This window comes from Protobothrops mucrosquamatus, unplaced genomic scaffold (assembly GCF_001527695.2).
Source record: "Protobothrops mucrosquamatus isolate PMUCROS unplaced genomic scaffold, P.Mucros_1.0 scaffold_29, whole genome shotgun sequence".
Lineage (NCBI taxonomy): Eukaryota > Metazoa > Chordata > Lepidosauria > Squamata > Viperidae > Protobothrops > Protobothrops mucrosquamatus.
Genome location: NW_015386105.1, coordinates 243,782 through 259,069, shown reverse-complemented (window position 1 = coordinate 259,069; position 15,288 = coordinate 243,782). Strand labels below are relative to the sequence as shown.

The following is a 15,288-nucleotide window of genomic DNA, read 5'->3' as shown; positions in this document are numbered from 1 at the left end:
ATGGGGGATAGAATGGACTTCACAGCCTTTCTGAAAAAGCGAAACCTGCACCTGTGGAATCATCCTTGATGTAGAAATTCCAATGGGAAAGCAAGAGTTAATGGCCAGAAATAATTTTTAACTAGTTTATGTTGAAGGTACAGATGTTGTATCTGTAAAGTATTGGCTAATGATAACCACGCTGTGATCCTCTAGACCAAGTGTAGGCAACCTTGGCTCTTTTATGACTCATGGAGTCATCAAAGAGCCAAGGTTGCCTACCCCTGGTCTAGACGTTTCTTCTGATGAAGAATACAAACCAGTGTTCCTCTCTGTTTTGCATTGGTCAAACCATAGTTGGAATATTGTACACATTTAGGAAAGATATAGATAACCTCAAACGTGTCGAGAACAACCAAACGGTTGAAAGAAGAGATGAGAAATAGTAGGAGATGCTGTCAAGTCTGAAGAAAACAGTGGTGAAATACAATAATTATTGGGCTGGGAGCTTATAAATCTCTATGAAGTTTATGCATTGACCAGAGAAGCGAAGGGAGGCTGCGCTTCTAAACATTCTTCATTAGCTCCCCCAATAGCGAAAAGGACAAATTAGATCGCTCGCACAACTTCACATCACCAAGAGCGCATGCGCATCTTTCCTGTTCCGCAATTTCCGGGTTACAAATGATAGAGTGAGAAGGTCTAGAACAGCCAGTAGGAGAAAGCCAGGTTTTGCTGTACGTTCGTTCGTTTGTCCGGGGAAGGACCAGTCTGCCCTGTTTACGGATCTTTCCCGTTAAATGTGGGTCTGGAACAAGCGCCATGCCTCTGAAAGTAGTGAGTGGGTCCCTTAGGGTGGTAAAAAATTCTCTGCCCAAGCACCTACAGAAAGCCGGTCTCGAGCATTTGCAGCTGGGGCGCGATTATGCGAACCAATACATTCAGGTAAAAGCAGTTCATGCATTTCAGAGGGGAAAAAGACTGGCAAAATGCCAGTCTTGAGATACGGGGGGAGTTACGAGCTGCACAAAAGTTGCTCTGCCTCTAGTTTTCCGACATAAAACGTGCTCATGGAAGATGGGGTATATTTAATTTTTATTTTTAAAAATGGGTTTATTTAATCCATTGGGACGCATTCAGTTTAAATCCAGTGGTTCTTAAAATAAGTATCTCTTTTCCTGATCTTGAATAATACCAATTCCTGTGAAAAAAAGACCCCAAACTCAGATTATTTTACACAAGCAACTTGGCAATTCTAAACTGGATCTTTGACACACAAATACGGATTTACAAATTGGTCTCTTATCCTCAGGATTTGCCCAAATTAACCTCAGTTTAAGAACCACATACTGTATCTAATATATAGATATTTAGAGAATAAACAGGGATTTTTATTCTTTTCCATAGATATGGTAATTCACATGATCCATTCATGTTTTAACTTTAACTTTTATTTTTGGTTTTTATTTCTTTTTCTGAAGGCACAATACTAGGCGATTTTATTCTGAGTGGGTATAAAATAATGCAACTTTGTTTTACTGATACAGAATTGCAGCTGGAGAAATCTTTATAATATAAAGCTAACAGTGCTGGAATAAAAACCTATCTGGTAAATTATTAGGATTTTTTTCACTTTTCTTTTAAATAACTTATAAAGTCTCCTAGCCTTTTTTAAATTGGCAAACCATGTCAGAAGGTTTTTTTTTCCTTTTTATTCAATATAGAATGAATTTTATATCTGTCAGCAATTTTGCTATAGTTATTCCAATATAAAGAGTATTGAGTTATATCACCTATGCTTTGGAATATACACTGTGATTCAAGATACAACAATATATTAGGCCTGTTGTTGATATTTTTATATACAGATTACAATCTTTCTTAGGATCTTTGCTTTTCCTTGATCCTGAACAAGTATTTCAGTTGCTGTTTATGTATTACTTCTCTCTATTCTGAGAAAAAGCTCTGCAGAAAAATCATGCAATCAGACTTCATTGGTATTCATATATACAGCGTGTATGACATTAAGCCAAAGATGATGTGTTTCTCATTGCTCATAATGGGTGATCTGAGAACTACAAAGTAAAAAGCAGCATTAGGAAGAGCCACAGGAGTTTCGTAAGAAAAATATTTTAACTCAATTTTGACAGTTTTACAAAACGTTTTCAAAATGGCCAGCAACATAGTTCTATGCCTGCTCAGAAATAGGTTGTACTAAATTCATTGACAAAGAGGCGTCCACTCTTTGTATTGTCACTGGCTAGAACTTGTGCTTCCTCGAAATTAAAACGGTGTCCAGTTTCTGCCATATGTGTCCACAGTTGGGAGTACTGCTCGCCCCTTCTTATCGCCAAGCTATGTTCTTGGATTCTAGTTCCCAATCTTTTTGAAGTCTCCCCAATATAGTTATTAGAACAGTCCTTGCAGTTAACCCTGTAGATGATCGATGCTTTTTCCATATTGGGGAGAGGGTCTTTCGGGCGCATAATGGTGGCACGCAGCGTCCGGGTGGGCCTATGAGCTCGCATAGACGAAAGGAACCACCTCTTCCGGGTATTCAAATTTAACGGTTACCCGACAAAATTTGTCAGACGACATAGTAGACCACCTGAGTCCCTAAGGAACCCGGGTACGGAGGACCCCATCCCCAGGACGACATTGGTTACCCTCCCCTATATCTGTAATGTCTCTGAGGCTATTGCCAGGCTTCTGGCTCCCTACAATGTGAAAGTAGCTCATAGGCCCACCCAGACGCTGCGTGCCACCATTATTATTATTATTATTCTCTTAATTCCTCTATAAAAACCTCTGAATGTCTTTAGTATTCTAGAAATATTTCAGAGGGATGTGGGCAAATAATATTGTTTAAAGGTATAATTTTAAGTTCTCAATAAGGTTGATGTTTATAAAGTTTCAACATTTATTAGAATATTTTCCTCTGTTTTAGGGATCAGTTGTCATGTCATATCAATTGATTCGTCTTAGAAATGAGACATCTTTCTTCAAGATAGTAGTTCAAGGTATTTCAGCACTATGAGTACTGTATTCTCATGATTATATTCTTGGTTAGGTTTGTCAAAGAAAGTTCAACATGGATGATATGGTTGAGATATACAGAATACAACAGCAGGGAACGATCACGGAACATTTACATAGTTCTTGAGGGAATGCAAGTGCAAGTTCTATTGTGCAATGTAAATAATGTAAATAATGTTAGATATAATTTGAGAATAAAAACTTTCCGAACTGTGCATCTTGCTTTTTAGTATTTGTTCACTGTAAAGTAAAACAAGATGAGCATAATTTTGCTTGTAGAATGACTTGGGGACAATTAATTCTTTAAGCATTAAAACTATCCTATGAAAAATGTTCCGTGACTAGTCACTTACTGCATATCAAGAAGTGTTTTCTTTTTAACCTTAACAGGGTTTCTTTCACTTTCTGATGAGAAATAATCTGGTATGCTAAGTTGTAATATTGGCCAATGTAAGAGCAGGAGCTTCTGTTGTTGAATTTAGACATATGCAAATAGGGAGACTGATATTTATCTTTTCAGAATCAGAAAACTCATCTTCCAGGAATAACAGCATCTATATTTTAATATTTGGGAAACTGGCAAAAGATTGTGCCAAAAGTGTCCAACAAGGGGTAAGTGATTTTATTTTTCTTGTTACTAATATTAATATAAAATGTATATCCATATTTACCCAATTGATACACGTGACAATTGCAACACCAACCTATGTAGCTTTATTTTAATTTATTAATCAGTGTTCATTGTCATTCTCCCCACATTTCTTACTGGTTTTCTTTTTGCCTCATCTTTTTTGTAAAATTTTGCATGGCAGTATGATGAATGTTTGGAAGACCATCTGCAGTTAACATTTTTTCTTGCTCTTTCAGTTGGCTTGTAATGGTCTTACAACCATTCACATTTAGAATTTTTGCAGACATGTTTTTGAGACAGACCATTGTAATCCAATACCATCTCTACTGTTTGCTCTAAACAAGCAACTGATGTCTTAAAAATGAATATGTTAGATCTAATGAAACAGCTCACAGGATTTATTTTATATGTAAGAAAAGTGAGTTGGAATGCAAATCTCTACAAACTTTTATACATTCTATATTTGTAAAGAGAGCCAGTTTGATTAAGGCAGCAGGCTAGAAACCAGGAAAATGTGAGTTCTAATCCTGCCTTAGGCACAAAACTAATTGAATGACCTTGGGCCAATTAGTTTCTCTCAGACCTAGGAAGAACTATTTCTGAAACACCTTGTCAAGAATGCCACTGAGATCATTACAGAAGTGGCCAGGAGCCAAGTCTGGCTCAAAGGTATAAACATACACACACATACTTATACACCCTTTTTCTGTAAAGCATAAATGATTTGGGCACATCTTGAGAAAATAAAATGTAATTGAATAATATTGAAATCAGTGGCACTTCTTCATGAGTCCATCACTTTCAGTGGAATGTTCATATACAATTTGGTGAAAAAGTATTCACCCTTCTCCACCTTGGATTTTCTAAACACTTGTATTTCTTTTCCATTGAAAGCTACGAGAGCTTTACATGGGCCCTATCAATATTAAAAGTCAGTCTAAATAAACAAATAACAGCAAAGTGCAGTTCATTGGTTTGATAAACAGTCATCTGCAAGCAATATGACATTGTGAAAATGTAATTGACCCTTTAGATTCAGCATCTGGTTGCACCAACTTTGGCCTCAAGAATTACAAAGCATTTCTTTTCTCATCACATTCAATGGCAGAGGTACACAAAAAAGCTGAAAGGGAGTAAATACTTTTTCACAGAATTGTTTCCAAGTCCATTAGACCTACAACCTGTTTTAATGTCAAACATCAAAAATGATTTATATTGTACTTACACAGGAATAAGCTATGTCACTCCCTTGGAGATATTAGAAAATATTTTCTATTTTTCTGTCTCTGTATGTGAGAGAGACTTTTAAGAAATTTTTGGGTTACTTATTCTGACAAGCTAATATAGTCTGGTTTGGATTGGCTTCATTTCATTGTTACATGCAAATATTATATTATTGCTGTAGTATAGTTTTCAGGTTATTTACATTTAAAATACTGTTTAGAAAGTGTAATGGAAAGCTTCATTACAAAAGTCATTTTTCATCAAGTCATATTTTTTACTTTATAACTATTTGGCTATTGAGTTAATACCATATAGGCTGCAAAATATATGTGTATATTTGTATTTATATTCAAGGGGACTTTTATTAAGAATTGAATTTTTCAAGAAACATTTTATTTTATTTTTAATTTGCACTTTTTCCTTTTCAGACACCATATTAGTTTTATCTTTAATAAAATTATTAAAAATGACTTTTTAAAGAAACTTAATATTTTTATAACTATTATCTTATTTAAGTGACCCATATTTCACTTATTCTGCATTTTGATAGTTGCACATTTCTACATCTGATTTTTTTCCAGCTTAGTCTTGTTTTGTTAAGAGTTATTAATCTTAGCCTTATTTCTTCATTAATTTAAATGGTTATTTTGCTTACCATAGGAGTCAGAAACAAATAGTTGAAATAAACACTTAAACATCTTTCCTAGCATGAAAAAAATTACATTTTTTGGTTAAAGTGGGTTTTATTTTAAAATTGCCATATATAACAGGCATAGTTACAATTATAGCATTCAGCATTCAGACTATAATATTTATACTTCAAATCTTTGCTGTTGGGTTTTTCTGTTAACCAATTCTATCAGATTGCTACTGTGTCAAGGTTTCTTAACCAATGATAATCTGCAAACTTACATTGTACGCAATCCATTCTCCTTCATTTGTATTGTATTGTTTTTTGTCATTGCATTTATTTAAAGGCTTCTCTTTGTTAAATATTGTTATATATGGAGGCACTATTCATCTTAAAATGGGCAATTCAGTTCTGTCTCATTTTATTCATTTTAGTATTCTTCAAAATTATAGCAATAGCATTTAGACTTACATACCATTCCATAATGCTTTACAGCACTCTCTAAGTGGTTTACAGAGGCAGCATATTGCCCCCAACAATCTGGGTCCTCATTTTATCGACCTCGGAAGGATGGAAGGGTGAGTCAATCTTGAGCCGTTCAGAATCAAACTCCTGGAGTGAGCAGTGAGTTAGCTGCAGCACTCCATTCTAACCACTGCGCCATCATGGTTTTTATTATCATTTTTAAAAGGGATAAAAAGATGTGATGTAAATGATATAACAATAGGGATGGATATAATAACATGCTCATTGGCTATATATTTTTTGTTTTTGATAGGATATCATCATGGTGGCTGGGTTCAGTTTGGCAAAGTCCACAAATGATTGCAGTAGGCATGAGTGTCAGGTGGAAGTGTCTGATGAAGCCGGCTCAACGATTTATGTATATTGATCAAGTTTTTTTTCTCATTCTCTCAATTTTCACTTAATCTGTAGTTGAATTAAACAATAATTTTAAAAGATGACTATGGTTATTAAAATTTAATTAAGTTATGCTGTTTAACAAGATTTCAAAGTTACCTCTTTGTTTTATATTTTTCATTTCTAGTAAATATGAGCACTCATGGTCATCAATAAATAAAATAAAGAATGAAGAAAGAATAATTTTAATTTTTACATGATGCTTGTTTTATATTTTGTTTTATGATGGCTGCTGGGAGTTTTTGAAGCAGTATGCAAATAAATATAAATTTGATATAAATATAAATTTGATAGTTGCTTTCAAAGGAATATTAGTGTATACTATTAGAAAATTGTGTGTTCTCTGTGATATAAATATATAGATATAGATTTTTAAATTAAAATATCAGATAATGCTATATTTCTGGATCTTTAAATCTAAATATTTAAGTTATAAAAATCTGAATATCACATTATCCCATATTGATGTAATTAAGTGTTATAGGAGAAATAAAATATCTCAATAGTATTACAGTAACATAAGCTTAGTGAAGATGTTCCTACTTGATAGAATACACTTAATGTTATGTTTTCAAAATAGTAAATATGCAGTGAATCTATTTACAAAGTAATAGCTTTGTTTTAGAGAGTAAACAGTGATGAAAAAAGAAAATGATCTCTTGTTCATGAGATCACTTTTTCTTTTATCCTGTTCAATAGCATCTGAAATAAATGTCCATTTCTGATATAATACATAGTGTTTAATCTTAATAAATATTTAATGAAAGTCTTGTTAAAATATTGGTGTGAAGATTCTGAAATTACTTTTAACATGTTTATAGTGCTAAGCGTCTTTTTACCCCCAGGTTTGTACTCGATCATCACGAAACGTGACTGGGGAAGAAACAGTATCCATGGTAAGTTTGAATCAATTAAATTTGTGGGCTCAATATCTAAAATACGTTTTCCTTATTCACAATATGTCGCTGCATTAGGTGATAAGGCCTGGACCAACCTTAGCCACACTGGGAAGAGATTGTAACGTCAGAAAATATCCAGGAAATAATATCACGTTGTTGCCAAAGAAATTGAATGGTTATATATAGAGGGGATATGTTTCTTTTTTTCATAAGATGGAAGGAGAATTAGCTCTGATACTAGTGCAAATAATTTGAAAAGACACTTTGCTTGCAAGTGAAGAAGCTCCTTGCTTTTTTATTAAAGTTTTTAAAAGGGCATAAAAACTAACTCAAACTAATAAAGAGCAGAAGCAGTAAAAGAAAGAAAAGCAACAGTGCAGAAATAATAAAAAAATATAAAAAGTTTCTGATTTTCTGTGCAGCAATTTACAAAATTCTCTCTTCTATAATTACAAAAACCTCTCACTTTTTTCTATTAATATCTACTTCTGTATTTTTTTTAAAATATAAGGCATTATGTGAGTTTGCATGATGATATCCACTACTTGAAAAAATTAACCGACCTCTAGTTTATATGGGAAAAATCTCTTTTTTCATAACCGATTCTACCATTTTAAAGTTAACAAAAAAAAATAATTCAGTCACAGAATTTTTGACCAGCTTGCCATAGATCAGTCGTAGCAAACCTATGGCATGGGTGCCAGAGGCGGCACTCAGAGCCCTCTCTGTGGGCATGTGTGCCGTCACCCCAGGCCTAGGCCTTCAGCTGGGTTTTATAAAACCTTTTTGTTTTAGGCCTCCGCCGCCATGTGCAAAAAAAAAAAAATTCAATCAATCAATTTCAACTCGCGGGGAAAAAAAAGATCTTGCAAAGTTGGAATTGATTGATTGAACTTTTTAGTCCCATCCAGTCTGCCGTTACCACCGCAGCCACGCCCACCCAATGGTCCACGCCCACCCAATGGGCCACACCCAGCCAATGGGCCACACCCACCTGGCACTCGACGGTGCATAAGTGGGTTTTGGGTTGCAGTTTGGGCACTCAGTCTCTAAAAGGTTCGCCATTACTGCCATAGATCATGTTCTCACGGATCATTTTATCTTTTATCTTGCCAGAAAGTTGTTCCCCAATACACATACACTCCTCTGAATCACATTAAAGCTGGAACTGTTGTCAACATGTATGGGGCTGTGAAATTCTTCAAACCTGCATATTTAAGCAAAGGAACTGGTATGTATGATTGAATATACATCTTACCATTATAATATATTAAATATATATGCTTTTTTAAGCAAATGAGTGCCAAAGTAGATTGTGGACTAATGACCAATTTCAGATAAACTGCCATAGCTGATCAAGTAAACAGTCAGTCATATCAGCCCATTTTGGAGAAAATTGTGGAAAAGGTGGTTGAATGATAGCAACAGAGGATCTTGGAGGAAATGGATTATCATTCAATGGATCAATAATAATCCATGGATATGAATTACTATTCCATCTGGCTTCAGACTAAGGTACTGTGCAGAGGCAGTATTGGTCACATATGCTCATGATGTTTGGCAGAGCATGATGTATCCATCTAGTGCCCCTTGTTCTCTCAATGGCTTTTGATACTGTTGGACCAGTTGTGGGATATGAGTAGGAGGTACTATGTGGCAGTGGTTCCTCATGGTCAGTTTTATTTGATGATGACCGATGGAAAGAGATTGATTCATGGCTCTTTCTATGTGGGATGCTTCCGGGCTTGATGATCTTTGCTAGATTAGCCACTACTTCGGGGTGCGGTATCATTGGCATGTTGATGATAGTCAGCTCTACATCACCATCCCAAACTGGGTAGGTGAAATTATTGTATTGACCAGTGTATGGGGTTTTTTCAAGTCTGGATAGGGCAAAACTCAATCTTAACAAGACTGTGTGACTATTTGGACCCCCTGAAGTGGGGATCTCACCAGCTTTGGTCTTGGATGGTACTGCATTATTCCAGAGAAGACTGGTGCACAACTTGGGGTAGGGGCAGCTACTGCTTGAAGAGCAAGTGGCAGCTGTGGCCAGGAGGGCCTTTGCATAAATTCATCTTGTGTGCCAGTTGTGCCCTTTTTTCAGTTGGAGACCCTTCAGAGATTCTCTCATGTCCTGGTCACATCACAGTTGGATTATTGCAGTATGTTCTACAAGGGGCTGCTCTTGAAGATCACCCAGAAGCAGTGGTGGGATTCAAATACCTGAACAACAGGTTCCCTGCATGGATGCAGGCCTAGAATGAACTTCCGGAAGTAGCATCCATGCACTTCCAGTGGGCCGTTCTAGGCCTGGGAGGCCTCTTCCAGGCCTCCAAGACCTAGAATGGACTTCTGGAAGTGGCATCATGCACTTCTGGCAGGCCGTTCTAGGCCTGGGAGGCCTCCAAGGCCTAGAACAGACTTCCGGAAGTGGCAGCCACGCACTTCCGTTGGGCTGTTCTAGGCCTGGGAGGCTTCCTCCAGGCCTCCGAGGCCTAGAACAGACTTCCGAAAGCAGTGTTCGTTCAGCCGGTTTCCGAACTCAACAAAATTTAGCTACCAGTTGTACTGAACCGGTGCGAATCGGCTGAATCCCACCACTGCCCAGAAGCTACAGCTGATTTAATATGGAACGGCCCAAGCACTAACAGGCCCCTCTCAGTGTGCCCATGTGTCATCACTGCTGCACAAGCTGCATTGGCTGCCAGTTGGCTTCCAAATGCAATCAGGTTTGTTGGTTATTACCTATAAAATGCCCTGTATGGCAGAGGAGGCTGCATACCTGAGAGAATGCTAGTCTCCAATTGTTTATTGTCCTCAGTACATTCTGGCAGAGAGGGTGTGCTCCAGGGCCCCTCCATTAAATGTTGTCAACTTGTGGGACTAAGGAAGTGTGCCTTCTCTGTTGTGCCCCCTTACCTTAGGGACAGTGTCCCCCCCCCCAGAGATCAGGACAGCACCTTCTCTCCTACGGGTCTGGAAAGCTTTGAAAACCTGGTTTTCGTCCCAGGGCTGGGTTTGATGTTATTCATTTAATGACTCCTGTTTTGTTTTGTGGATTTTGTTATTAAAGCATTTTAGTCCGGGCTGCCTATGATTTTAGCTGTTTTTATGTCTTTTTTAGATTTGTGCCCTGTTCATTGTCCAATGATTTTGGCGATTATTAAATTTAAATAAATAAATTAAATACATTGTGATTTTACAGAATGGGTAGGAATCTTGTAGAATGGACCTTGACCATCAGGTCAAGGGAAAAGTAGACATGTTCATAAGTGGTCCAGAATAAAACCTGAATGTGTCCAAACCTCTTTAACCATATTTTACTTAAGTCCCATTAATTTATTTTTCTTAAGTAGATTTCTCTAATTTTATCTGATCTTAAATTTGCTAAATTTAATTTTTATCTTACATCAAAATTACCAGCTGCATTTTTTGGAACTCCAAAGTTTATCACTAAGGGCTTTCTAACAGTAGAATATTTTCTGAATTAAGTGGACACAGGCTATGGAGCAGGAAGAAAAGTTCAGCAGCTGTCTTTCTGCTGCTGACTTCGATTACTCTCATTTGTCAATGGGGTGGCAAACTGTAGAAGAAAAGAGAAAAAAGCAAGAAAGAAAGCAATAAGGACACAGAAAAAAACAAAGAACTTAAGAGTTACTCTTTCCTCCCAAAAAGAACTCTTTGAATAGAGGGGCCAAGTTGGCCGCAGGCTCTTTAGCCATTATAGAACTTTGGTTTAATAAGAGATGCAAAAGATTTGCTAGTATAAGACTGCTTTCTATGCATTAATTTTGAAGGGATGTTGATTTGCATTTTTTCTTTGTAATTGTAACACTTATTAAGTGAGTACAGTGGTGTGAGTGCCTTCAGAAAGAGGAAAGGAAAATATGCAATATTGAAGTAGCCAACTTTATAAATTGCTAACAAAAGTGTAATTTAATTTGAATTTGTTTCTGCGTAAACAGAATCTGAAATTTGCAGAGTCCTTGTGCAATTATGATTTTCCAAGAATAATTACTTTAAAACAGGGGTCTCCAACCTTGGCAACTTTAAGACTTGTGCACTTCGACTGGCTGAGGAATTCTGAGAGTTGAAGTCCACAAACCCTAAAGTTGCTAAGGTTGGAGACTCCTGCTTTAAAACATCCCAAATTATATCACCAGAAAGTCATGCAGAATTTTCAGAAGAATGTGATGTTGTTGTGAGACTCCACAGATACTCAGTATATTTGTTGTGTTTATCTCCTAACAAGAAATATGAAAAATACACTGTGAGGTGTTGAACTTCTTTCTCATTTAAATCCCCCCCTTTTTTTCAAATTAGTCACAGTTAGGCTCATGTGTTTTGGAATGGTTATTATTGGTTCCTTTCCAAACTATTTACAAGCCCATTTTGGTCTGCAAACTTTATTCAAATATGCCAATAAAGTGTAATTTGGATAATTAAAATCCCACTGCAAATGTAACCATAATCATACTTAGCTTTGAAAAAGTAAATGAAATGAATGAAAATATTGGAAATTTAGATAATTTGGAGAGAGGAGTATAATTTCTTCATACTGTATAATTCATAGACTCCTTCTCTTTCTGTAAACCATTTATAAAAACATTTTTGTTTGCTTGTGTGTAATATGGGTTATAGAAATATGAGAAATCTTAAAACCTTATAAAACTACTACAACAAACTCATTATAAACAATTGGTTTAATCCAAATTTGATGACATTTATTTTCATTGAAATAATTAAAACTTAAATTAACAATGACTTTTGTCATTGTAATAAAATGGATTTGTTGCTTTAAAAGGGATTCAACTATTTAAATAAAGAAATTTGCAATGGCAAAATATGAATCCTCAAAACAAAGATATTATGTAGTAATTGCTTTTAAGCATTTAATTATTGAAGAAAATAATCCTAGGAAATAGATCAATTGAATATTAGTTTTTTCTAGTAATTGAATTTAGATTTTTGTAGATTCCTCAATTCCTCCTTATTTTTTACTTTTCAAATATTATGAAATGATCCCCACATAACCATAATATTGTAAAATGTTACATCATATTATAATAGCAAATATAGCACATAGTTATTAGAATTTAGTTTCATTTATGAAGTATCATGACAAATATCTGATGTGTGACTGTGTTCTGACGACATCAGATATTAACACTTAGAGACTGATTTTAAAAACATACTAAGAACCACAATTTTCATAGCTAAATAAACTAAAAAACTTTATCTTGAGATATGAAAGAAACATTGGGGATAGTTTAGGTTTTTAATTAAGTTTAGATCTATTTGACAACAGTAGAGTACTAAAGATAAAATGGTGTGCCACACTGAACTCATGGGCAACAGCAGTTGTTGTTAATTGCGAAGTCGTGTCTGACCCATCGTGACCCCATGGACAACGTTCCTCCAGGTCTTCCTGTCCTCTACCATCTTCTGGAGTCCATTTAAGTTCACGCCTACTGTTTCAGTGACTCCATCCAGCCACCTCATTCTCTGTCGTCCCCTTCTTCTATTGCCCTCAATCTTTCCCAGCATTAGGCCCTTCTCCAGTGAGTCCTTCTCATTAGGTGGCCAAAGTATTTGAGTTTCAACTTCAGAATCTGGCCTTCTAAAGAGCAGTCGGGGTTGATCTCTTCTAGGACTGACCAGTTTGAACACCTTGCAGTCCAAGTGACTCGCAGAAGTCTTCTCCAGCACCATAGTTCAAAGGCCTCAATTCTTTGTTGCCAGCCTTTCTTATGGTCCAACTTTCACATCCATACATTGCAACTGGGAAAACCATGGCCTTGACTATACGCACTTTTGTTGGCAGGGTGATGTCTCTGCTTTTTAGTATGCTGTCTAGATTTGCCATAGCTTTCCTCCCCAAGAGCAAGTGTCTTTTAATTTCTTGGCTGCAGTCCCCATCTGAGGTGATCTTGGAGCCCAGGAAAATAAAATCTGTCACTACCTCCATTTCTTCCCCATCTATTTGCCAGGAATTGAGAGAGCCGGATGCCATGATTTTGGTTTTCTTAATGTTGAGTTTCAAGCCAACTTTTGCACTCTCCTTCTTCACCCGCATCAAGAGGCTCTTTAGTTCCTCTTCACTTTCTGCCATTAGAGTGGTTTCATGTACATATTCTTAGGTTGTTGATATTTCTCCCTGCAATCTTAATTTCAACTTTTGATTAATCTAGCCCTGCCTTTCTCATGATGTGCTCTGCATATAGGTTAAATAGGTAGGGCGACAGTAACAGCCTTGCCGGACTCCTTTCTCAATTTTGAACCAATCAGTGGCTCCGTGTCCAGTTCTCACTGTTGCTTCTTGACCCGCATATAGGTTTCTGAAGAGACAAATAAGATGCCATGCTGCCGCTGGTCTCGCTATCCCACGTGGATGGGTGGGGACGGTCCCAGTGAAAGGAAAGCCTTGAGGCTGGAGGTGCTGGTGGGAAGGTGGCGGCACTGATCTACAACCTGGTTGCATCCATCAAAGCCAGAATGCGCTCAGCCTTAGATCCACATGGCAGTTCTGCCCCGCCCCTGGGTGCACACGCAAACGGAGTCTGGCATCCCTGCTGGCTATCTTGCCCCGTAGTCTGACTTCACCCAGGATGCCAGCGCTGGCCGGTTCCTATGCACACACAGGTCATTGCTGGTCCCAAGGCTGGTTCCAGGGCTGCCCCATGGATCTAAGGCTGAGTGCATTCTGGCTTTGATGGATGACGCAGAGGAAGGAAAGAGATGAGAAGGCAAAGGAACGAATGGAGGAAGGAAGAAATGGAGGGAGGGAGGGATGAAGGGAGGGTAGAAAGGAAAAAAGGGAGGGAAGAACGAAGGAAGAGAGGAACGGAGGGGGGAAGGAAGGGATGGTGGGAGGAAGGGAGGGAGGGAAAAAGGGGAGGGAGGAACGGAGGGTGGGAGAAAGGAACGGAGGGTGGGAGGGAGAGAAAAAAGGAAGGAGAGGCAACATGGTTGGACATACCCCAGTTTACGCAGTTCTGCTTCAATCTTGGATCTATTGAGACTTGGGCTCAAAGGAGAAAGCAATTTTGTGTTCTCTTTTATCACAGACAGGACTTTATTGGCAATCCAAGTTAACACTGGTATTCTTGAATTGTGAACTCTTAGGAAAGTATCCCTTCCTTGTGAGTTGCAAACAGCCATTTCCAGTGGGGAAAACAGGACAAAGCAGAGTAGGGGAAAATATTTTCCTTTGCTATATTTCCAGTCTGAATTAGACTATGGCAGGGTCCCTGCAGGAGAGCTCTTTTAAGGATTATGTATTAATAGAAAAGCAACTAACTTACCTCTGTTCCTAAATGTTAAAGCTGTTGCACATAAAAAACAGAGAAGCTCTGATCAACTATCACAGCCACCATTTTGACAGTTCTGCTGTACTGTTGTCTGTGGACGCCCCCACTAAATACAAGCATGGGATAAACTGAGCCTGGTTTGTTCTTGGTCTTTCAAGTGGCCACAGACTACTAGCAAAAGTGGCATTTGATCACAAGGCAAGGAGGCATCGAGAAATGTTTCCCCTTTTGCATTTGGGCATCCAAGAAGGGACAGGAAAGGAGAAAGGGAAAGAGGAAAGACAAACAAAAAGAAGGAAAGAGGGGAAGGAAGAAGAAGGAAAGGAGAATGAAGAGGAAAGGAAAAAGAAGGAAGGGGGAAAGGAAGGAAGGAAGATAGAGTATAATGAGAGGGAGGAAGGATCTGAGGGAAGTCCTGCCTTAGCACTTGGCCCCGAGCAGCCCTGCTGCCCTTTCGCCATCCCCTTGTCCCCTCCTCTTGACCTCTCCTGGTGATCTCCCATCCTATCACTGAGGATGCTTTGGTTACAAAGTTGGGTCTCCTCACATGGAGAGGGAGTGGGCTTCCCTCTGACCCACACATTTTGCCCTCCCACAACACCATGAGCAACTTGGCCAAGGAGATCAAGCACAGCAGCAGCAGCCTCGAGGAGG

General features: G+C 37.8%; 1 protein-coding gene across 1 annotated transcript in view; it reads left to right on the top strand.

Annotated features, from left to right (window-relative positions):
- Positions 1–698: 698 nt before the first annotated feature.
- Positions 699–15,288, top strand: part of POT1 (protection of telomeres 1) — a 53,865-nt gene continuing 39,275 nt past the window's right edge. Inside the window, exons 1-6 of the mRNA XM_015832517.1 lie at positions 699–924; positions 2,927–2,999; positions 3,536–3,627; positions 6,280–6,384; positions 7,268–7,318; positions 8,438–8,552. Of these exons, the coding sequence (XP_015688003.1) occupies positions 802–924; positions 2,927–2,999; positions 3,536–3,627; positions 6,280–6,384; positions 7,268–7,318; positions 8,438–8,552 (559 nt within the window). The 5' untranslated portion in view covers positions 699–801. The remainder of the gene's footprint in view (positions 925–2,926; positions 3,000–3,535; positions 3,628–6,279; positions 6,385–7,267; positions 7,319–8,437; positions 8,553–15,288) is intronic.